This window comes from Mytilus californianus, unplaced genomic scaffold (assembly GCF_021869535.1).
Source record: "Mytilus californianus isolate M0D057914Y unplaced genomic scaffold, xbMytCali1.0.p SCAF_2, whole genome shotgun sequence".
NCBI lineage: Eukaryota > Metazoa > Mollusca > Bivalvia > Mytilida > Mytilidae > Mytilus > Mytilus californianus.
Window position 1 is genome coordinate 43,036,380 of NW_026262668.1, and position 25,007 is coordinate 43,061,386.

General features: G+C 35.4%; 2 protein-coding genes across 2 annotated transcripts in view; one reads left to right on the forward strand and one right to left on the reverse strand.

The window, feature by feature from the left end:
• Positions 1-18,833, forward strand: part of LOC127728002 (serine-rich adhesin for platelets-like) — a 56,884-nt gene extending 38,051 nt beyond the window's left edge. The window contains exons 2-4 of the mRNA XM_052235155.1: positions 1,603-14,382; positions 15,312-15,409; positions 16,154-18,833. Coding sequence (XP_052091115.1) covers positions 3,306-14,382; positions 15,312-15,409; positions 16,154-16,186 — 11,208 coding nt within the window. The 5' untranslated portion in view covers positions 1,603-3,305 and the 3' untranslated portion in view covers positions 16,187-18,833. The remainder of the gene's footprint in view (positions 1-1,602; positions 14,383-15,311; positions 15,410-16,153) is intronic.
• LOC127727986 (uncharacterized) overlaps positions 1-25,007 on the reverse strand; it is a 159,630-nt gene that overhangs the window by 34,889 nt on the left and 99,734 nt on the right. The window lies entirely within an intron of this gene.

Consider the following 25,007-nt stretch of genomic DNA (forward strand, 5'->3'; position numbering starts at 1 on the left):
AAAAAAAAAAATGTAGGACGCGTTTTTGAGAAAAGGCAATTTAAATTTTTCAATATTGTCTTCGATATTCACGCGCATTCTTAACATTTGTACATCTTCCTACTTAATATTCGGGTTGCTATATATCCGAAAGTATAAAAGTTACTTATATATTTTTTCGATATTCATACGCAATTCCACATGTTCAATAACATAAACGGTACCAACTTGTCTGCTCCAGATGCGCATTTCGACAATCAATGTCTCTTCAGTGATGCTCGAGGTCAAAATATTTGAAAATCCAAAGCTTATTAAAAATATGAAGAGCTATAAACAAAAAAGGACCAAAAAGTATATCCAAAGCTAGGCAAGGAATCAGAGCTTTGCATGAGGGAGATACATTCCTTAATTTAAATAATTTCCAAAATTTTGTAACAGCAAATTTTAATAATATAAAATACGTATTCAAATTGCTCGCAAAATTTCAAATAAATCCGTGAGATTGCCCATTTACGTGCCTGTTACCTTACATTGTCCTTCATAATTTAAACTGAAACTAAGAAAAAATAAGAAAATACTCGGATGTATTTATAAATGTCTTTGTGAATTGTCCTTTATGAGGGGCTGTATCGGGATTTTTCAGAATAGAAAATAATAGGCAAAAAAAATTTAAAATGAAGAAAAATGGTCTAAAAATTATAGAAATAGAGAATAATGGGGTGTTCAAATATAGAGAATAACTGGCGAAAAAAATACGAAAATTACACAAAAATTACAACGAAAATGGAGACCTCCACCCCCTTATTAAAATAACTTTTTAAATTTACAAAAATGAAATAAGACCCAAAATAAAATGGTTGCTCATTACACCGGAATGAATTGTAATATTCTATATATATCTTTATTCTCGTAAACCAAAATACATCTACAAATACATTAGCTTACATAGTATAAAATATAGATACAAATATAAAGTAGAGACATAAAGTGGTTACTCAGGAGATTCCAGGCATTCAATAATTATTCGTATAAATTTGCACCACTTTTTTTTTAGTTCAGACGGGTTGCTGTTATTCATAAGATCTTGATTTTTATTCAAATATTTGGTCTGTTTATACAATAATGCTTTAAAAGCGTTTGTCTACTTTCGGGTATTGCCGAACTTTTCAAAATAGAATGAAACTCGTCACCAATATTACCGCAATTACATAAAGAACAAATACGGTTTTCCCACTGAATAGTTTGCCATCTACCAATGCGACAGCAAAATTCCTTCACCTGATAACATGATCAAGTTGATGGATAGCTTCAAATAGAGATAAACACTTTGATATTGAAAAAGACAAGAACACAAAATATACTCTCCTTTTCATAAACGAGAAATGAACAACACAATAGTTGGGGTTTGAAGAGTTCAAACTTTCATTATATCTGTAAGAAATAAAAAGAAAGTTTGATTAAAATCAACACAAAGAGGCATAACTACAGTACCAATTATTAAAATCAAATGTGGTAAATACTTTTTTCCCTTCAAAATAGTGACTTTTGTGCTATTCTTTTAAAATACTCTCAAAAATGTTTGTGTTTGAAACTGAATGATCAATTATGTTTTTAATATTGCAGGTAGTATAACAACATCTGACACCCAAGAATGTACAACATATATCGTTAACTGTCATAACATAAACTATGACAATTTAAATGGTACAAACAACAAAACAAACCACAACCACGACTGCATGTGTTGTCCTATATCTTTTGACGTTTCAAACCAAAAGTTAACAAGCGAAAGAGATGGATGGAAATATGGATATTTGCGAAATTGTGAAAGTCACGATAACTACACAGAAAGCAATGACATCAAATGGATATATGGATATCTGAAGGATTGCAATAACGCAAAGAATAGCAATATAGTCAATTGTAGCTATTTTGAAAGTTGTTGCTATAGTTTAAGTTATTTGTCTAATTGCTTTAACTATTCGACAATCGAATGCAGTAAACAGATCCTTGCCAATTGTTCATTTGTAGGTTCTGCGTCTTATCAACAGAATACAAGCGAAAATTCAACAGCTTTTGTTACAACGGATGATGATGGTTGGATTTACACGTATTACAACTTTAGTTCTTATGAATGCCTCAGTCAATGTAATATTAGCCTAAATTGTTCCAAAAAGGGTTGTGGTTATTGTGTTGGATGCTGTACGTTGATTCATTGCTGCGAATGTGACAAGGACTTTATCACAACGGAGTCTTCGACCACTGAACAAATGAGCCCCGTTCTAACAACAGAACAAAACATGAAATCAACAACAAGTACACCAAGCATAGCAACACTATCAACAAAGAAAATAACGTCGTCGGCAATCACAACAGAAACTTCTACAAAGGAAACAACGACAGTAACAACTGCAAATCCAACAACGACAGAAATTCCAATTTCAATAACGATACAAAATACATTTCGAACGACAAAAACCTTAATTCCTGCAACAGATACCACAATTCTAACGACACACACTACAACAGAAACTTCGACAACCATAATAACGACAGAGCCAAAAACGACAGAAATTACACCATCAAATTCAATCGAAACTACAACTCCAACAATACCCACTACGCCTCTTCCTCATCACGATTATCAACATTTTGCCTGCATTAATGGCTGTTCATGTACTATGAAAAATTATAGACATGAAAATGACAATAGCACAGACCATCCCAATTGTTACATGTATTGTCCCGTTTGTTGCAAAAGAGCAGAAAAAAATGTTACAAATGACAATGATGACTGGAATTATGGATATTCGAAAGAATGTTTAGGTCAGAACGATAGGACAATCAATGGAGATCTAGATCCAAGGACGTACAGTACTATCAGAGCTAAGAACTGTTCTTCTATTTCTTGTCTACCATGTTGCCACAATAGTACAATTGGCTGTCAGATTAATTGCACTTGTAACAGTTCTTGTCACTATGACAGTAACTTCTTCAATTCAGCCAGAATTGAGGATAACATGACTTCTGTAAACTGTTCACGCCAATGCTCTTCATCATGTTGTTGTCATTGTCAAGCTTGCAATTCTACAGATATGTCTTCTACTGAAGATGACTGGATATATTCAAACAACAGTGGTCACGAATGTTTCCATCCATGTAATTCGACCATACAAAGCAACGAACACTGTTCTCATATCAATTTTTCATGCTTTTTATGGATTTGCTGCAGCGAATGTGAAAATCAAACAATCACTACTGATTCACCAACAACTGACCAGACTACTTCAATTCAATCGACGACCGACATCACAACGGAAACGACTATGGCGACATCAGGGCAAACAACAGAGTCTACACTATTGTCAACCACCATGGAAACTACACAAACCAAAACGACAACTGAAACTTCGATTCAAACGGCAGAAACTACAACCGATCAAAGTACAACAGATACTTCGACGAAAGAATTAACGACAGTAACTCAATCAGAACCAACAACGACAGAAACTTCAGTTCAAACGACAATAACCTCAATTCCAGCAACAGAAACCACAATAACAGCGACACAAACTACAACTCATCAAAGTACAACTGAAACTTCGCCGAAAGAAACAACGACAATAACTCATTTAGAACCAACAACGACAGAAACTTCAGTTCCTACGACAGAAACCTCAATTCCAGCAACAGAAACCACAATTACAACGACACAAGCTACAACTGATCAAATGACAACAGAAACTTCTCCGAAAGAAACAACGACAATAACTCCTTCAGAACCAACAATGACAGAAACTCCAGTTCAAACGACAATAACCTCAATTCAAGCAACAGAAACCACAATTACAACGACACAAACTACAACTGATGAAAGTACAACAGAAACTTCGCCAAAGGAAACAACGCCAGTTACTTCTTCACAGCCAACAACGACAGAAATTGCATCATCAACAGCAATAGAAACTACAACTTCAACGATACCTACTACGTCTTCTCATCCAACCGATTGTTCACAATTTGCCTGCATCTGTTGCTGTCCCTTTACTATTGACAATCATACATATGAAAATGACAATACTACAGACCATCCCAATGGTTACATTTACTGTCCTGTTTTTTGCGAAAGAGCAAAACAAAATGTTACAAATGACGATGATGACTGGATATATGGATATGCCAAAAAATGCCTATGTCAGAAAAATGGGACAGCCGATGACCATCTAGATTTGTGGACGTATAGTTATATCAGTGCTAAGAACTGTTCTTCTATATCTTGTCTACCATGTTGCAATAATGGTACCGACAACTATGAGATGAATTGCATTTGTCACAGTTCTTGTCACTATTGCAGTAACGTTTTCAACTGCTGTGATTATTCAACCAGTATCAATGATAAAACTGCACTTGTTAACTGTTCATGCCGATGCTCCTCATCATGTTGTTGTCAATGTCGGGGTGGAAAATCTACAGATGTGTCTTCTACTGAAGATGACTGGACATATTCAAACAACAGTGGTCACGAATGTTTCCATTTATGTAATACGACCATACAAAGCAACGAACACTGTTCTCATATCAATTTGTCATGCTGTTTATGGATTTGCTGCAGCGAATGTGAAAATCAAACAATCACTACTGATTCACCAATAACTGACCAAACTACTTCAATTCAATCGACGACCGACATCACAACGGAAACGACTATGGAGACATCAGTCCAAACAACAGAGTCTACACTATTGCCAACCACCATAGAAACTACACAAACCAAAACAACAACAGAAACTTCGATTCTAACGACAGAAACTACAACAGATCAAAGTACAACAGAAACTTCTCTGAAAGAAACGATGACATTAACACCTTCAGAACCAACAACGATTAAAACTTCAGTTCGAACGACAATAACCTCAATTCCAGCAACAGAAACCACAATTACAACGACACAAGCTACAACTGATCAAAGTACAACAGAAACTTCTCCGAAAGAAACAACGACAATAACTCCTTCAGAACCAACAACGACAGAAACTTCAGTTCAAACGACAATTACCTCAATTCCAGCAACAGAAACCACAATTACAACGACACAAACTACAACTGATCAAAGTACAACAGAAACTTCGCCAAAGGAAACAACGCCAGTTACTTCTTCACAGCCAACAACAACAGAAATTGCATCATCAACAGCAATAGAAACTACAACTTCAACGATACCTACTACGTCTTCTCATCCAACCGATTGTTCACATTTTGCCTGCATCTGTTGCTGTCCCTTTACTATTGACAATCATACATATGAGAATGACAATACTACAGACCATCCCAATGGTTACATTTACTGTGCTGTTTGTAGCGAAAGAGCAAAACAAAATGTTACAAATGACGATGATAACTGGATATATGGATATGCGAAAAAATGCCTATGTCAGAAAAATGGGACAATCGATGGCCATCTAGATCTGTGGACGTATAGTTATATCAGTGCTAAGAACTGTTCTTCCACTTCTTGTCTACCATGTTGCAATAATGGTACCGACAGCTATGAGATGAATTGCATTTGTCACAGTTCTTGTCACTATTGCAGTAACGTTTTCAACTGCTGTGATTATTCAACCAGTATCAATGATAAAACGGCACTTGTTAACTGTTCACGCCGATGCTCCTCATCATGTTGTTGTCATTGTCTGGGTGGAAAATCTACAGATGTGTCTTCTACTGAAGATGACTGGACATATTCAAACAACAGTGGTCACGAATGTTTCCATCCATGTAATACGACCATACAAAGCAACGAACACTGTTCTCATATCAATTTGTCATGCTGTTTATGGATTTGCTGCAGCGAATGTGAAAATCAAACAATCACTACTGATTCACCAACAACTGACCAAACTACTTCAATTCAATCGACGACCCACATCACAACGGAAACGACTATGGAGACATCAGTCAAAACAACAGAGTCTACACTATTGCCAACCACCATGGAAACTACACAAACCAAAACAACAACAGAAACTTCGATTCAAACGACAGAAACTACAACAGATCAAAGTACAACAGAAACTTCTCTGAAAGAAACGACGACATTAACACCTTCAGAACCAACAACGACTGAAACATCAGTTCGAACGACAGAAACCTCAATTCCAGCAACAGAAACCACAATTAGAACGACACAAGCTACAACTGATCAAAGTACAACAGAAACTTCGCCGAAAGAAACAACGACAATAACTCCTTTAGAACCAACAACGACAGAAACTTCAGTTCCTACGACAGAAACCTCAATTCCAGCAACAGAAACCACAATTACAACGACACAAGCTACAACTGATCAAAGTACAACAGAAACTTCTCCGAAAGAAACAACGACAATAACTCCTTCAGAACCAACAACGACAGAAACTTCAGTTCAAACGACAATTAACTCAATTCCAGCAACAGAAACCACAATTACAACGACACAAACTACAACTGATCAAAGTACAACAGAAACTTCGCCAAAAGAAACAACGCCAGTTACTTCTTCACAGCCAACAACGACAGAAATTGCATCATCAACAGCAATAGAAACTACAACTTCAACGATACTTACTACGTCTTCTCATCCAACCGATTGTTCACATTTTGCCTGCATCTGTTGCTGTCCCTTTACTATTGACAATCATACATATGAGAATGACAATACTACAGACCATCCCAATGGTTACATTTACTGTGCTGTTTGTAGCGAAAGAGCAAAACAAAATGTTACAAATGACGATGATAACTGGATATATGGATATGCGAAAAAATGCCTATGTCAGAAAAATGGGACAATCGATGGCCATCTAGATCTGTGGACGTATAGTTATATCAGTGCTAAGAACTGTTCTTCTACTTCTTGTCTACCATGTTGCAATAATGGTACCGACAGCTATGAGATGAATTGCATTTGTCACAGTTCTTGTCACTATTGCAGTAACGTTTTCAACTGCTGTGATTATTCAACCAGTATCAATGATAAAACGGCACTTGTTAACTGTTCACGCCGATGCTCCTCATCATGTTGTTGTCATTGTCTAGGTGGAAAATCTACAGATGTGTCTTCTACTGAAGATGACTGGACATATTCAAACAACAGTGGTCACGAATGTTTCCATCCATGTAATACGACCATACAAAGCAACGAACACTGTTCTCATGTCAATTTGTCATGCTGTTTATGGATTTGCTGCAGCGAATGTGAAAATCAAACAATCACTACTGATTCACCAACAACTGACCAAACTACTTCAATTCAATCGACGACCGACATCACAACGGAAACGACTATGGAGACATCAGTCCAAACAACAGAGTCTACACTATTGTCAACCACCATGGAAACTACACAAACCAAAACAACAACTGAAACTACAACAGATCAAAGTACAACAGAAACTTCTCTGAAAGAAACAACAACAGTAACACCTTCAGAACCAACAACGACTGAAACTTTAGTTCGAACGACAGAAACCTCAATTCCAGCAACAGAAACCACAATTAGAACGACACAAGCTACAACTGATCAAAGTACAACAGAAACTTCGCCGAAAGAAACAATGACAATACCTCCTTTAGAACCAACAACGACAGAAACTTCAGTTCCTACGACAGAAACCTCAATTCCAGCAACAGAAACCACAATTACAACGACACAAGCTACAACTGATCAAAGTACAACAGAAACTTCTCCGAAAGAAACAACGACAATAACTCCTTCAGAACCAACAACGACAGAAACTTCAGTTCAAACGACAATAACCTCAATTCCAGCAACAGAAACCACAATTACAACGACAAAAACTACAACTGATCAAAGTACAACAGAAACTTCGCCAAAGGAAACAACGCCAGTTACTTCTTCACAGCCAACAACGACAGAAATTGCATCATCAACAGCAATAGAAACTACAACTTCAACGATACCTACTACGTCTTCTCATCCAACCGATTGTTCACATTTTGCCTGCATCTGCTGCTGTCCCTTTACTATTGACAATCATACATATGAAAATGACAATACTACAGACCATCCCAATGGTTACATTTACTGTCCTGTTTGTTGCGAAATAGCAAAACAAAATGTTACAAATGACGATGATAACTGGATATACGGATATGCGAAAAAATGCCTATGTCAGAAAAATGGGACAATCGATGGCCATCTAGATTTGTGGACGTATAGTTATATCAGTGCTAAGAACTGTTCTTCTACTTCTTGTCTACCATGTTGCAATAATGGTACCGACAGCTATGAGATGAATTGCATTTGTCACAGTTCTTGTCACTATTGCAGTAACGTTTTCAACTGCTGTGATTATTCAACCAGTATCAATGATAAAACGGCACTTGTTAACTGTTCACGCCGATGCTCCTCGTCATGTTGTTGTCATTGTCTGGGTGGAAAATCTACAGATGTGTCTTCTACTGAAGATGAATGGACATATTCAAACAACAGTGGTCACGAATGTTTCCATCCATGTAATACGACCATACAAAGCAACGAACACTGTTCTCATATCAATTTGTCATGCTGTTTATGGATTTGCTGCAGCGAATGTGAAAATCAAACAATCACTACTGATTCACCAACAACTGACCAAACTACTTCAATTCAATCGACGACCGACATCACAACGGAAACGACTATGGAGGCATCAGTCCAAACGACAGAGTCTACACTATTGTCAACCGCCATGGAAACTACACAAATCAAAACAACAACTGAAACTTCGATTCAAACGACAGAAACTACAACAGATCAAAGTACAACAGAAACTTCTCTGAAAGAAACAACGACACTAACACCTTCAGAACCAACAACGACTGAAACTTCAGTTCGAACGACAGAAACCTCAATTCCAGCAACAGAAACCACAATTAGAACGACACAAGCTACAACTGATCAAAGTACAACAGAAACTTCGCCGAAAGAAACAATGACAATACCTCCTTTAGAACCAACAACGACAGAAACTTCAGTTCCTACGACAGAAACCTCAATTCCAGCAACAGAAACCACAATTACAACGACACAAGCTACAACTGATCAAAGTACAACAGAAACTTCTCCGAAAGAAACAACGACAATAACTCCTTCAGAACCAACAACGACAGAAACTTCAGTTCAAACGACAATAACCTCAATTCCAGCAACAGAAACCACAATTACAACGACAAAAACTACAACTGATCAAAGTACAACAGAAACTTCGCCAAAGGAAACAACGCCAGTTACTTCTTCACAGCCAACAACGACAGAAATTGCATCATCAACAGCAATAGAAACTACAACTTCAACGATACCTACTACGTCTTCTCATCCAACCGATTGTTCACATTTTGCCTGCATCTGCTGCTGTCCCTTTACTATTGACAATCATACATATGAAAATGACAATACTACAGACCATCCCAATGGTTACATTTACTGTCCTGTTTGTTGCGAAATAGCAAAACAAAATGTTACAAATGACGATGATAACTGGATATATGGATATGCGAAAAAATGCCTATGTCAGAAAAATGGGACAATCGATGGCCATCTAGATTTGTGGACGTATAGTTATATCAGTGCTAAGAACTGTTCTTCTACTTCTTGTCTACCATGTTGCAATAATGGTACCGACAGCTATGAGATGAATTGCATTTGTCACAGTTCTTGTCACTATTGCAGTAACGTTTTCAACTGCTGTGATTATTCAACCAGTATCAATGATAAAACGGCACTTGTTAACTGTTCACGCCGATGCTCCTCGTCATGTTGTTGTCATTGTCTGGGTGGAAAATCTACAGATGTGTCTTCTACTGAAGATGAATGGACATATTCAAACAACAGTGGTCACGAATGTTTCCATCCATGTAATACGACCATACAAAGCAACGAACACTGTTCTCATATCAATTTGTCATGCTGTTTATGGATTTGCTGCAGCGAATGTGAAAATCAAACAATCACTACTGATTCACCAACAACTGACCAAACTACTTCAATTCAATCGACGACCGACATCACAACGGAAACGACTATGGAGGCATCAGTCCAAACGACAGAGTCTACACTATTGTCAACCGCCATGGAAACTACACAAATCAAAACAACAACTGAAACTTCGATTCAAACGACAGAAACTACAACAGATCAAAGTACAACAGAAACTTCTCTGAAAGAAACAACGACAGTAACACCTTCAGAACCAACAACGACTGAAACTTCAGTTAGAACGACAGAAACCTCAATTCCAGCAACAAAAACCACAATTAGAACGACACAAGCTACAACTGATCAAAGTACAACAGAAACTTCGCCGAAAGAAACAACGACAATAACTCCTTTAGAACCAACAACGACAGAAACTTCAGTTCCTACGACAGAAACCTCAATTCCAGCAACAGAAACCACAATTACAACGACACAAGCTACAACTGATCAAAGTACAACAGAAACTTCGCCGAAAGAAACAACGACAATAACTCCTTCAGAACCAACAACGACAGAAACTTCAGTTCAAACGACAATAACCTCAATTCCAGCAACAGAAACCACAATTACAACGATAGAAACTACAACTGATCAAAGTACAACAGAAACTTCGCCAAAGGAAACAACGCCAGTTACTTCTTCACAGCCAACAACGACAAAAATTGCATCATCAACAGCAATAGAAACTACAACTTCAACGATACCTACTACGTCTTCTCATCCAACCGATTGTTCACATTTTGCCTGCATCTGTTGCTGTCCCTTTACTATTGACAATTATACATATGAAAATGACAATACTACAGACCATCCAAGTGGTTACAATTACTGTCCTGTTTGTTGCGAAAGAGCAAACCAAAATGTTACAAATGACGATGATGACTGGATATATGGATATGCGAAAAAATGCCCATGTCAGAAAAATGGGACAATCGATGGCCATCTAGATTTGTGGACGTATAGTTATATCAGTGCTAAGAACTGTTCTTCTACTTCTTGTCTACCATGTTGCAATAATGGTACCGACAGCTATGAGATGAATTGCATTTGTCACAGTTCTTGTCACTATTGCAGTAACGTTTTCAACTGCTGTGATTATTCAACCAGTATCAATGATAAAACGGCACTTGTTAACTGTTCACGCCGATGCTCCTCGTCATGTTGTTGTCATTGTCTGTGTGGAAAATCTACAGATGTGTCTTCTACTGAAGATGACTGGACATATTCAAACAACAGTGATCACGAATGTTTCCATCCATGTAATACGACCATACAAAGCAACGAACACTGTTTTCATATCAATTTGTCATGCTGTTTATGGATTTGCTGCAGCGAATGTGAAAATCAAACAATCACTACGGATTCACCAACAACTGACCAAACTACTTCAATTCAATCGACGACCGACATCACAACGGAAACGACTATGGAGGCATCAGTCCAAAGAACAGAGTCTACACTATTGTCAACCACCATGGAAACTACACAAATCAAAACAACAACTGAAACTTCGATTCAAACGACAGAAACTACAACAGATCAAAGTACAACAGAAACTTCTCTGAAAGAAACAACGACAGTAACACCTTCAGAACAAACAACGACTGAAACTTCAGTTCGGACGACAAAAACCTCAATTCCAGCAACAGAAACCACAATTAGAACGATACAAGCTACAACTGATCAAAGTACAACAGAAACTTCGCCGAAAGAAACAACGACAATAACTCCTTCAAAACCAACAACGACAGAAACTTCAGTTCCTACGACAAATACCTCATTTCCAGCAACAGAAACCACAATTACAATGACACAAGCTACAACTGGTCAAAGTACAAAAGAAACTTCTCCAAAAGAAACAACGACAATAACTCCTTCAGAACCAACAACGACAGAAACTTCAGTTCAAACGACAAAAACCTCAATTCCAGCAACAGAAACCACAATTACAACGACACAAACTACAACTGATCAAAGTACAACAGAAACTTCGCCAAAGGAAACAACTCCAGTTACTTCTTCACAGCCAACAACGACAGAAATTGCATCATCAACAGCAATAGAAACTACAACTTCAACGATACCTACTACGTCTTCTCATCCAACCGATTGTTCACATTTTGCCTGCATCTGTTGCTGTCTCTTTACTATTGACAGTCATACATATAAACATGACAATACTACAGACCATCCAAATGGTTACATTTACTGTCCTGTTTGTTGCGAAAGAGCAAACCAAAATGTTACAAATGACGATGATGACTGGATATATGGATATGCGAAAAAATGCCTATGTCAGAAAAATGAGACAATCGATGGCCATCTAGATCTGTGGACGTATAGTTATATCAGTGCTAAGAACTGTTCTTCTACTTCTTGTCTACCATGTTGCAATAATGGTACCGACAGCTATGAGATGAATTGCATTTGTCACAGTTCTCGTCACTTTTACAGTAACGTTTTCAACTGTTGTGATTATTCAACCAATATCAATGATAAAACAGCACTTGTTAACTGTTCACGCCGATGCTCCTCATCATGTTGTTGTCATTGTCTGGGTGGAAAATCTACAGATGTGTCTTCTACTGAAGATGACTGGACATATTCAAATAACAGTGGTCACGAATGTTTCCATCCATGTAATACGACCATACAAAGCAACGAACACTGTTCTCATATCAATTTGTCATGCTGTTTATGGATTTGCTGCAGCGAATGTGAAAATCAAACAATCACTACGGATTCACCAACAACTGACCAAACTACTTCAATTCAATCGACGACCGAGATCACAACGGTAACGACAATGGAGACATCAGTCCAAACAACAGAGTCTACACTATTGTCAACCACCATGGAAACTACACAAACCAAAACAACAGAAACTTCGATTCAAACGACAGAAACTACAACAGATCAAAGTACAACAGAAACTTCTCTGAAAGAAACAACGACAGTAACACCTTCAGAACCAACAACGACAGAAACTTCAGTTCGAACGACAGAAACCTCAATTCCAGCAACAGAAACCACAATTAAAACGACAGAAGCTACAACTGATCAAAGTACAACAGAAACTTCGCCGAAAGAAACAACGACAATAACTCCCTCAGAACCAACAACGACAGAAACTTCTATTGGCACGACAGAAACCTCAATTCCAGCAACAGAAACCACAACTACAACGACACAAGCTACAACTCATCAAAGTACAACAGAAACTTCGCCGAAAGAAACAACGACAATAATTCCCTCAGAACTAACAACGACAGAAACTTCGCCGAAAGAAACAACGACAGTACCTCTCTCAGAACCAACAATGACAGAAACTTCAGTTCCTACGACAGAAATCTCAATTCCAGCAACAGAAACCACAATTACAACGACACAAGCTACAACTGATCAAAGTACAACAGAAACTTCTCCGAAAGAAACAACGACAATAACTCCTTCAGAACCAACAACGACAGAAACTTCAGTTCAAAGGACAATAACCTCAATTCCAGCAATAGAAACCACAATTACAACGTCCCATACTACAACAGAAACTTCGCCGATAGAAACAACGACAAAAACTTCATTTCGAACGACAGCAACCTCAATTTCGGCAACAGAAACCACAATTACAACGACACAAGCTACAACTCATCAAAGTACAACAGAAACATCGCCGAAAGAAACAACGACAATAATTCCCTCAGAACTAACAACGACAGAAACTTCGCCGAAAGAAAAAACGACAGTACCTTTCTCAGAACCAACAACGACAGAAAGTTCAGTTCCTACGACAGAAACCTCAATTCCAGCAACAGAAACCACAATGACAATGACACAAGCTACAACTGATCAAAGTACAACAGAAACGTCTCCGATAGAAACAACAACAGTAACTCCATCAGAACCAAGAACGACAGAAATTACATCATCAACAGCAATAAAAACTACAACTGTCCAAAGTACAACAGCACCTTCACCAAAAGAAATAACTACAGTAACTTTTACTGTGCCAATAACGCCAGAAACTACAACTGATCAAAGTACAACAGAACATTTGCCGAAAGAAACAACGACAGTGACGTTTTCAGAGTCAACTACGACAGAAACTTCAACTGATCAAAGTACAACAGAAACTTCGCCAAAAGAAACAACTACAGTAACGTCTTCAGAGCCAACAACGTCAGAAACTACAACTGATCAAAGTACAACAGAAACTCCGCTGAGAGAAACAACGACAGTAACGTCTTTAGAGCCAACAACGTCAGAATCTACAACTGATCAAAGTACAACAGAAACTCCGCTGAAAGAAAAAACGACAGTAACGTCTTCAGAGTCAACTATGGCAGAAACTACAACTACATCTCAATCAGAAACAGAAACTTTTGTTATAAGTAAGTTATTTTATCGATATTTGAAAAAGCAGAACGTCTACCAATCGAAATATATCTTGACTAATATAATGGTAAGATTAATCGAAACGAGTTATTTATGAGTTGCCATTATTAAAATTGTAAGTGAATTTGGATTTGAATTATTTTTTTCTTTATTATTAAGGATGTACTCAGTTCAGGTTTATGAATTGTTGTCAAATATTCGGACTCTTTGAGTTTTTTCCTACAATAACAGGGTAAAATATTTTGCCCAATATGACCCACTTTTCTTTTCATAGAAGACTTCAACCGCTCATAAAAAGGTCATTACCAAATTTAAGCAGATTCTAGATTTTTTTCTTACGATATGAGACACAAACAATGCCAAAGTAAATATAAGGTAAAAGTCTGAGTCAGCCTTTTCCCGTCATTGTTTAAAAATCAAATATCTCATAAAGGAGTTCCATAAATTATCAATATGTTTAGCCTATTTTGTTCCTTAACTAATGCTCTTCTGACTTATAGTATCAATTTTAAATTCTAGATTTTTTTTAATTTCACTACATCCTTAAATCCTAGTTAATTTTTAATTAAAAAAGTGCAAGCTGCAATTAAAGTGTTCCTATGAACATAGATGTGATGATTACTAAAGACTACAATAAATATACCATTTAGAAAAAAAAACGAAATAATTTTTACATCCAAACTGAACATCGTTTAAGAAATAAGATTTGTTCATTGGCATTTAATGTGTCCGTGGTTGATCTAATGGAAAATCTTAGACATTTACAACAGATGCATGAAATTATCCTTCTACTTAGATATTATTATGACTGTACTTTCTTCCGTACATTTTATCAGATTAAAAAGATTAATAGTGTACCATATTTTTTTCAAAATATTTAAGGCTAAGACCGCTATTGTGATATTTTATTGTTATCTTTTTTCAGTTGTCATTATAATCGTTTGTATTATTGGATTCATAGCTGGGACTGTTTGCATAGTTTTCGTGTATTGCTACATCATAAAGAATAGGGCACTTGCTAAGGTGAGTAAAATAGGCCATGTTTGCACCAGAAATCTTACTGAATAGTTATATTCTTCATTTGCTAATGGAAAGTAAGGAGCGTTGGGTAAGGTCGGCAAACTTGCTGTTCGTGATGACTCTTTTACATTTAAATTAGTCAAAAGGTATTTGATGGTCATATATGCAAGGAACATGTCATTAGCCAATCGAAATCCTAGAAATATACTAAGCCGGGGATAATGTACTTTATTTATACGTACGTCGACGGACTTATAACTATCAATTATTAAATTCTGATATTTTTGTAAATATAGATTTTAAGATGATTTTGTCAGATAATGGTAATAGTTGAAATAACGCAGTTCTTGTGAAAATTTGCTTGATATTGAGTGGATAATTCGACGAAGCTAATTTAAACGTGATCATGTTTTACTTTTTTATCTGGGGTTCAAGATTTAAATAGATTTTATACTATACAGGCAAATACTTAATTTGTCGCCTGCTCCCGATAAAAAGACGACCAATATCAAAATATTTATTCTCTCCACACAAAAGAAATGCAATGAAAGGTTACCTATAGTGATTGGTATTCGTTGATCCTATTTATCTATTACTTTACTTCATTTAGTCATCTGCAAATCCACGTATATTACCATTATATTTCCTATTTAATCCAAATATGTTTACCAATCTGAAACTGAAATTAATATTCATGTAAATACAATCTGTTATAGCTGTTATCAATAGTTTTAATTTTATTTGTAGGTTGCTCCTGCAGGTCCATTGAGAGCGTTTTAGGACTTACTTTGACGATGCAAAATACCGGTATTCAAACAAACAAAGACTTTTTTTTTATTTTTTTATCTACCATGCCTCATTTAAGTGTCAACCTTGTCCGTCTGTACGTCCGTATGTACGTCCCAAAATTAATTTCCGTTCTGTAACTTATATAATTTGCATCAACCAAATGATATGAAACTTATACACAATGTTTATTACCACAAAACACAGATCAAATTTGAATTTGGGTGGCGTCACTTTAACCGTTCTAAAGTTATGCCTCTTTACAAATGGAAAAAATACTGAATTTTTCGTATCCGTTCTCTAACTTTAGTTTGCCTCAACCAAATGTTATGAAACTTATACAAAATGCTTATTACCACAAACTCAGATTAAATTAGAATTTTGGTGGCGTCACTTATACCGTTCTAGAGTAATGCCCCTTTATATTTGGAAAAAATGCTGAATTTTTCGTTTCCGTTCTCTAACTTCAGTGTACCTCAACCAATTGTTATGAAATTAATATCCAAAAAATTAAAAAACAATAATATACACAATGATTATTACAACGAAACTTAGATCAAGTTTGAATTTGGATGGCGTCACTTTTACGGTTCTCTAGTTATGTTCCCTTATAACGTTATATGCAAGCATCTATGTCCCATGGACACATTGTTCATTTTTTTATTATCATTCAACGCAGTTATGAAACGTTTTATATATATGCAGAAGTTCTGTGGTAACATTTTATTGAAATCTATAAATCAGGTCAATCCTTTCTCATTTGCTATTTATAGAAATGTATTGGCCAAAACTTCATCTTTCGATTTATCGGATTCCGGTTTCGGCATTTGTTATTTTTTTCCTTTGTAGCTGGCAGTTGTATGATCAAAAGTTGGGGTATATCAGTTATGTCTACATACTTTTTTCGATACTTGATTTATTAACGGCTGCTGAACATCGGGTGACAAATATAACATGCCCATCTCTGACAATAATAAAGTGATATGAATATGAAAACATATACAGGTTAATTCTGAGCGTGACACATACACTTGAACGATTGGTACATCCAAAACGAATTCGGAGACCGCCTATGAATTTTATATCACTTTATATAATACAAAGGAAATTTTAGTAAAAAAAATGTATAAAGTTTAAAGACATGTTCTTTATTGTTATTGTTCACCTCTAGATGTCTTTTTGCTATTAGTTTCGTTGGGTTGCTCTCGTATGGACGTTCATCCCACATCTATAGTTTTGTCGCCCTAATCGGACACATTTTTTTAATCATTTTTCCTAAATCCTGTGTGTTTGGTCGAAAGAGAAAGCAAGCAAATCCATATTTTCAAGTAAACTGTTTGAGTTCAAATGACGTGGATGTGTACTTGTTTGACATAACGGATGTATTTTTCTCCTCATCATATTCATGCTAAACCCAATTTTCATAAGAAAAGATAAGAAAAAGTTGCATTTGGTCCTTAACAATGAGAGCATACTCACAACATGAGACAATCCAAGGGAAACCCAAATCATATGCACTTTAAGTATGTGCCCGTTAATATATTGATTGTTTGTTTGCTGTTTGATTAATGTCCATTGGAAAACATTACATGCATATTCATGACTACTCAGCAATTTCGCCATTACAAAACAAGTGCAAATAACTCATCCTAGATACCAGGATTGTACGACAGACGCGCGTTTCGTCTTTAAAAGACTCATCAGTGACGCTCGAATCAAAAAAAGATAAAAAGGCCAAATAAAGTACAAAGAATTGATTGAAACTGGTTCGAGAATTTAAACTGAATCCAAAAGTAAGAAAAAACATGATATTTCTGCTAAAAAAATAATTCAGAAGACTTTTTTCAACCGTTCTTTAAATCCTAATTTTAGAAGCTTGTAAGGTACAATTTTGGAATACTAGACTTTTCACTACGCTTTTGTTTCAAACAACAATGACCATTATAGAAAATGAAGTCAAACACTTATCCACATTGAACAGCAAATAAATAATTTCTACCAAGGGTGCAAACAAACACTAGACGGGAGACGGATTTATAAAAGTTTTTCCAAACTTGTTTCCGAATCCCATATTTGAATTTCATGTAACATATCACTAATTCATTGTTGTAAATTTTCATTAATGAATACTGTTTAAACTAAACAAACACAAGTCGTCAAAAGACAAAAAGACAGATTATACCATGACCAAAAACAAATAGACAAACAGACAAACAGCAGTCCACAAAACAATACACAGAAAACTGTGTTTGAGCAACAATACTAAATTCTGTTCACAAAAAACATGAAAACATAATTCTGTAAAACTATGTTTTATCTGTCATACAAACTAATTAACTTCGGTTCATTGTGTCCTTTTATTCAAAATTTAACAGAAAAATGTTGTAGAGATTGATATTTAATGCATAAATTCCAAATTTTATAGAAAAAGAACCACAAATAGATGAGTATTTAAACAATGTTTAGGCAAGTGTCGGTTTTTCTTTGATATTGCCAAAAACAAAAAAATCAGTGAATCGATTGACACGTGCCAACTTACATAGCAACTGATTAAACAATCATAATCTTTTTATTTTAAGTAATTAACAGTTGTATCAAAAAGACTAGTGTTGAATATGTATAATTAAAAGGACAAATCATATTGCTTTTGTTTTATTTATCTTCCGACAAAGTTATTTGCCATAGGTGCACGGCTTTGATGTGCATCAACTAATAAGTAAGAGTGTGGTCAACTTGTTAAAATGTGTATGTAAGAGGTATCAATGCAAGACAAAAGGGATAGATATGAATGAGTTTTTTTTCTACGACTAATATTGATCACAGCTCACTTCTTGGACAAATCATTATGGAATTCCCTGATGAATTGAACTCTTTATTAGCAGCCATGAACGTGTCTGGAAAAGAACCTGTCTGGAAATTTTCGGCAAGTACTGACCAGGTGACAGTACAGTTAATATGGAACAAGGCTAAGGAACCAGAGGCATCCTCCAGTTAACCCAAGCCGGCCCTGAAAAAGAACAAACCACCATCCACCAGGAGAAGGGACGCCAAGCGTTATGACCTGTGGGTGCAGGCCAAAAGCTCTGCTGCAACATCGGCTGAGGTAATACCACCAACTACCAGCGTAGACTAGAATCATCAAACAGAAGCCAAAACATCGCTAGAGGGAAACAGGGAGATAACACCTACGAAATACCAAGGTGAACCTGAGGGGATCGTCATCAAAACGGACATTGTCATCAGTCCGTTCAACCCCAGGAAGGCATGCCATCGCCAATACTATCTCCACCAAACCAACGACAGAGGCAAGCGAAGGCGGATTGACTACGACGAGGGATTTGACCTAGATGATCCCGAGTTACTCCGGACACCACCACACACATCGCCATTAATAATGCAATCTCCAGAGGCAGTAAAAAGAGCAATATCAATCTTGGAACGGCCAGATACTCCATACCATACTCCTCGATGCAAGGTGAAAGCAAAACGGTCAACAGATCTGTAACCGTACAATAGGTAGATGTAAGTCCGCGATACCCTTCTGGATAGTCCGACTATAAAACCGAAATGATGAGTTTTTTGTTTTTATTTTAATTTCGACATAGATGCGTATAAATACAAATGGTTTCACTAAAAAAATATGAGTAAATTCTGCAAAACTATAAAACATAATGCTTGCTTTTTCACTTTTTATTACTTGCTCCATAGTTATTACGAATTGCGATTTTATAAAATGGAAAAAAATCATGAGGCGTCCTTGGGGTTTATCAAAACCACTAATTTTCAACAAGTTTGATAGCTGTTTACAGAGGCTTCATACGGTACTTATTTTTTGTTTGTAACTGTTCGACATTAATTTGTAAAATCTGAAGGTAAATGAATTAAAAAAAATCATTAATCGAACTTTAATCAAATGAAGTTTCATTTTCAAATATATAAAGGAGACAAATATTTAATTAATCAATAATTTTCAACCGTTTTTTTTGTACATTATTTAGCACATACTTAGAATATAGCAAAGTGCTCTCGACCAATGAAGTTGTAGGATTTGATGCCTCTTAATTGTGAAGAATTAATGTAAATCATGTTTTTAGTAAGGGATTATCCTATTATTTAGGTCTATTTACAGTTCAAAACAAAGAGTTTCTATAAATGAGTTACAACTGCCCCGAAGCACGTTTATCAGATGGAAAGGATCTATCACACAGTGATTAATAGTGACTAAAAGTTGAATTGTGAAACAAACAAAGAACTCAAAATAAGTTGAATTTTACTGGTGCAGTAAAATTGGTACCGTGAATGTTATTATGAAAATATTAATAACTTCAAATTACTAAAAAAGTAAAACTATATCAAAGCAATGCAAAGAAAGAAAAAGAGCTTTAAAATAAAAAAAATAATCTTAATCTTTAGCTTTCAAAAACTTTGATTACTGGATCAGCGGTTGGGAAGAATAATTATTTTCAATATTCTGATAAAATTTAAAAAAACAGGAATTTAATTTAAGTTTTGAACATATTAAAATCTTTTAAAGGCATTTTATTTGAACATTTCCCTGACATAATGAAATAGTATTTGATGTATAAAGCCGGACCAAAATATTGGCTGTGAAATAAAATTTAGTTGTAACTCAAATGTATTAATTGATTTAAACTGTAAATAAAAAAGGATAATTCCTCACTAAAATATTACATGATTTTCATTCATACTCACAATCAGGAAACATGTACAACTCTTACCTTTTCTATGTACTGTTGTGTCACAGCACAATCTATAACGCATTTTTTTTTTAAATATTTCCCAAATGATAAGAAAGTCCTTACATCACTTAAACTAATCCATAAATGACATGCCGTAAAAGGAAGTCATGCATCAATTATAAACATTGCACTGACAATGAAACTACTTCTTGAATACAACCAATCAAGAGATCATTTGAGCCTTGAGCACTTTACAATATTCTAAGTTTGTAAGAGAATGATAATCCCTTACTTCATGATAAGTACTCGCTAACGCTCGTACTTAATCATGAAGAAAGGGATTATCATTCTCTTACAACCTTAGCATAAAATCATGAAGAAAGGGATTATCATTCTCTTACATATACTTACAACTTCTCGTCCAATCAGATTGCTTATATTTGCCTTCTAAGTTTCATAGTACATACTGTTTCCCTGTACTAAGTAACTATGCATGAATAACCTCAAGGATAAGATTTCATTATGTCGTAATCAAGATATTAGAAACAAAATTTGCCACTGGCTATTTTGGAAGCAAATAAAAAAAAAAATTGTAATTAGTTTTCACATTAATTTTTATATATCCTGCTATGGAACGCCGTAACTGTCTTATAGTGTAAATATTTAATGTGTTTTGTCGCTTTGTCTTTATGTCCTGTCATTTTTTCTTTGTGTTATGTGTAAGCGCCTTTATTTCCTGACACAGCATCTCTGTGCTATGTCAAATTTTAAATTATTTGTTTTGTCAAACAATTGTTTGATATGTCATTGCTATTCTTTGTTGTGTGCAATATGCATTACATTATGTTGTAACTACTGTATATTCAGTGAATACCTCTAAACTTTAGGATCAACCACCTTTACGTTCTTTCACAGTTCCTCTATGTTGTATCTTTTCTTCCTTTAAGTAAGTCAGTTAATAATTGCGTCCTGTCTCAAATGTGATTGTTATGTTGAATGTTCTAAACGTTTTGTTTTGATACATCTTTGTTCTATGAAAACCTCATTATATTATATTTTAATGGCTTTATGTTGTGTTTATACATATGTATCTTCTGTGAAAAATATAATATATCATGGTATAGCTTATATGCGTTTTGCCAAACAATTGATACTTTCTGTTAACATTCAATGTGTCATGTGAATCTACTGGTACAGTATGTGCAAACACGTATTACATTATGTGCAAACACCTATTACGTTATGTGCAAATGCCTATTACAGTATGTGCAAACACCTATTACGTTATGTGCAAATACCTATGACATTATGTGCAAACACCTATTATGTTACGTGCAAACACCTTTTACGTTATGTGCAAACACCTATTACGTTAAGTACAAATACATATTACATGATGTGCAAACATCTATTACGTTATGTGCAAACACCTTTTGCATTATGTGCAAACACTTATTACGTTTCGTGCAAACACTTATTACGTTATGTGCAAACACCTATTACGTTATGGTAAACGCCTTTTTAACACAGATTAAAATAAAACGCATCAATGATATATATGTTCCGGACCATGTGAGTATTTGGACCATACGCGTATGGTCATGACCATATGAGTATATACTTATAAGGCTGACCATACGCGTATGGTCCGGGTGATTAACACGACGACGGTTAAAATGTTAAATCAAGCATGTACATAGTAAGACTTAGTCTTTATTTATAAAATACAAACTTCATAAGGTATGATTACGACATGATACGGGAATAAGTATTTTCATGATTAATTGAATAAAGTGACGATGGATAACCCAGTGAATTCAATTTACAAGTTAAAAGTATACTGAACATATTTATCTATGGTCGATTTGTCCTGACGAATGAATTTAGAAGACAGATTCAAGAAATGTTTAAATACAATATTAAACATAAAGTCAAACCCTATATATTAACGGACGCTTTTGATTGACACTATCATGACTACCGACGGCTCTATAAACCAAGATTCAGACAATATGTCACAGAAACAACTCAGTCAGTAACATGTAATGTTTGGGTCTGGTGAACAAAGCTATGCGTACCTGGTTAAAAAAATAGAAAGTTTATCTTTGCTTATTTATTTTCTTATACAATTGTGAAATTACACTGCAATATGTCAAAACGTCTTGGTCCGAGCCCCCTCCTAAATCCAACTGCTTATAGAACCAACAAATGTAGCGCCCTCCCCCTTTTCAATAATTGTGGTTCCGCCACTAGTCATTGACAGAGAAATCATCCATACCTACACCATTGATCGCCTACTTAAATATATATAAAATTGAGAATGGAAATGGGGAATGTGTCAAAGAGACAACAACCCGACCAAAGAGCAGAAAACAGCCTAAGTCCACCAATGGGTCTTCAACACAGCGAGAAAATCCCGCACCCGGAGGCGGGCTTCAGCTGGCCTCTAAAGAAAAATGTGTACTAGTTCAATGAAAATGGACGTCACACTAAACTCCAAAACATATAAATGAACTAAAATTAAAAAACATACAAGACTAACAAAGGCCAGAGGCTCCTGACTTGGGAGAGGCGCAAAAATGCGGCGGGGTTAAACATGGTTTGTGAGATCTCAACCCTTCCCCTATACCTCTAGCCAATGTCGAATAAACAAACACACAGCAATACGCACAGTAGAACTCAGTTGAAAAGAAGTCCGAGTCCGATGTCAGAATAGGTAACAAAAGAAACTATAATAAATATAGAAGCCAAAAAATAGAAAAAATATAAGGATGTTCGCTTCTCAGTTTCAAAATAACAAGCTTTTCATTACCCTCTTATTTATTGATAGGGAACCGATAAAGGAGCAAAAAGATCAAAAAATAATATTGGTCCGTGTGTTTGTTTTCCAGATATTAGCCAATGATATTTTAGCGGGGAAGATGTTCACTCTTCATCATTGACACGTTTTAGTTCTCAAAGTGTAATTAAATATAACAAGGATTTTATATTGTTTACAAATGTCTTACTATCCTTGTTATCTTTTAATATTTTTTGAAAACTAAAACGTGTCAATGATATATTGTACATGTAAAAGATTTTTGAAAACTGGGAGTTAGCGGGCAAATTTTTTTATGGCACTTAAATGGATTTAATTAGCCATCAAATGCTGAAAGGCACCGCGGAATCTGTTTATAAACCTCTACTGATTCTATTCAATAATTCACTTCAAGCTGGTAAGTTCCCAACACAATGGAAACTTGCTAGAGTTATGGCTTCTTTTAAAAAAGAGGATAAATCAAATCCTTCAAATTATAGACCAATATCTTTATTGGGTTCTGTAGGAAAGGTAATGGAAAGAATAGTGTATGAACATATTTATAATTATATATTAGAGCACTCATTATTATATGCATACCAGTCAGGGTTTCTTAAAGGCCATTCGACTAGTTACCAACTCTTGGAAATCTATCATAAGGTTTGTCAAAACCTAGACAAAAAGTTATCTACCATTATAGTATTTTGTGATATATCAAAAGCCTTTGATAGAGTCTGGCATGTAGACCTTATTCAAAAACTACTTTCCTGCGGAATATCTGGTAAACTATTAGACTGGTTAAGGACTATATCAGCAATAGACAGCAAGTTGTTTTTATAAACAATGAAACTTCAAATCAGGGCGAAATCAAGGCAGGAGTTCCGCAGGGATCTGTATTGGGTCCTCTACTATTTCTTTTATATATTAATGACATTACAGATAATCTCCATAACCTAGCCCGTCTATTTGCAGACGACACCTCTCTCTCTCTCATATTCTGGTAGCAACTTTCAAACAATTGAAAGTGATATTAATAAAGACCTTTTTAGTTTAAATGAATGGGCCAAAAAATGGTTGGTAGATTTTAATCCAAAGAAAACCAAAGCATTGGTGATTGCAAATGTTAAACCACCAGCAATGAATATTTTATTTAATGGTGAAAACGTTGAAAGTGTTAAATGTCACAAGCATTTAGGTGTCACACTTTCATCAGATGGAAACTGGATCAGCCATATAGATAATATTACAAAGTCTGCATTAAACAAGTAAATGTACTAAGGAAACTAAAATTTACACTTTCCAAAAAAAGCTTATCCAA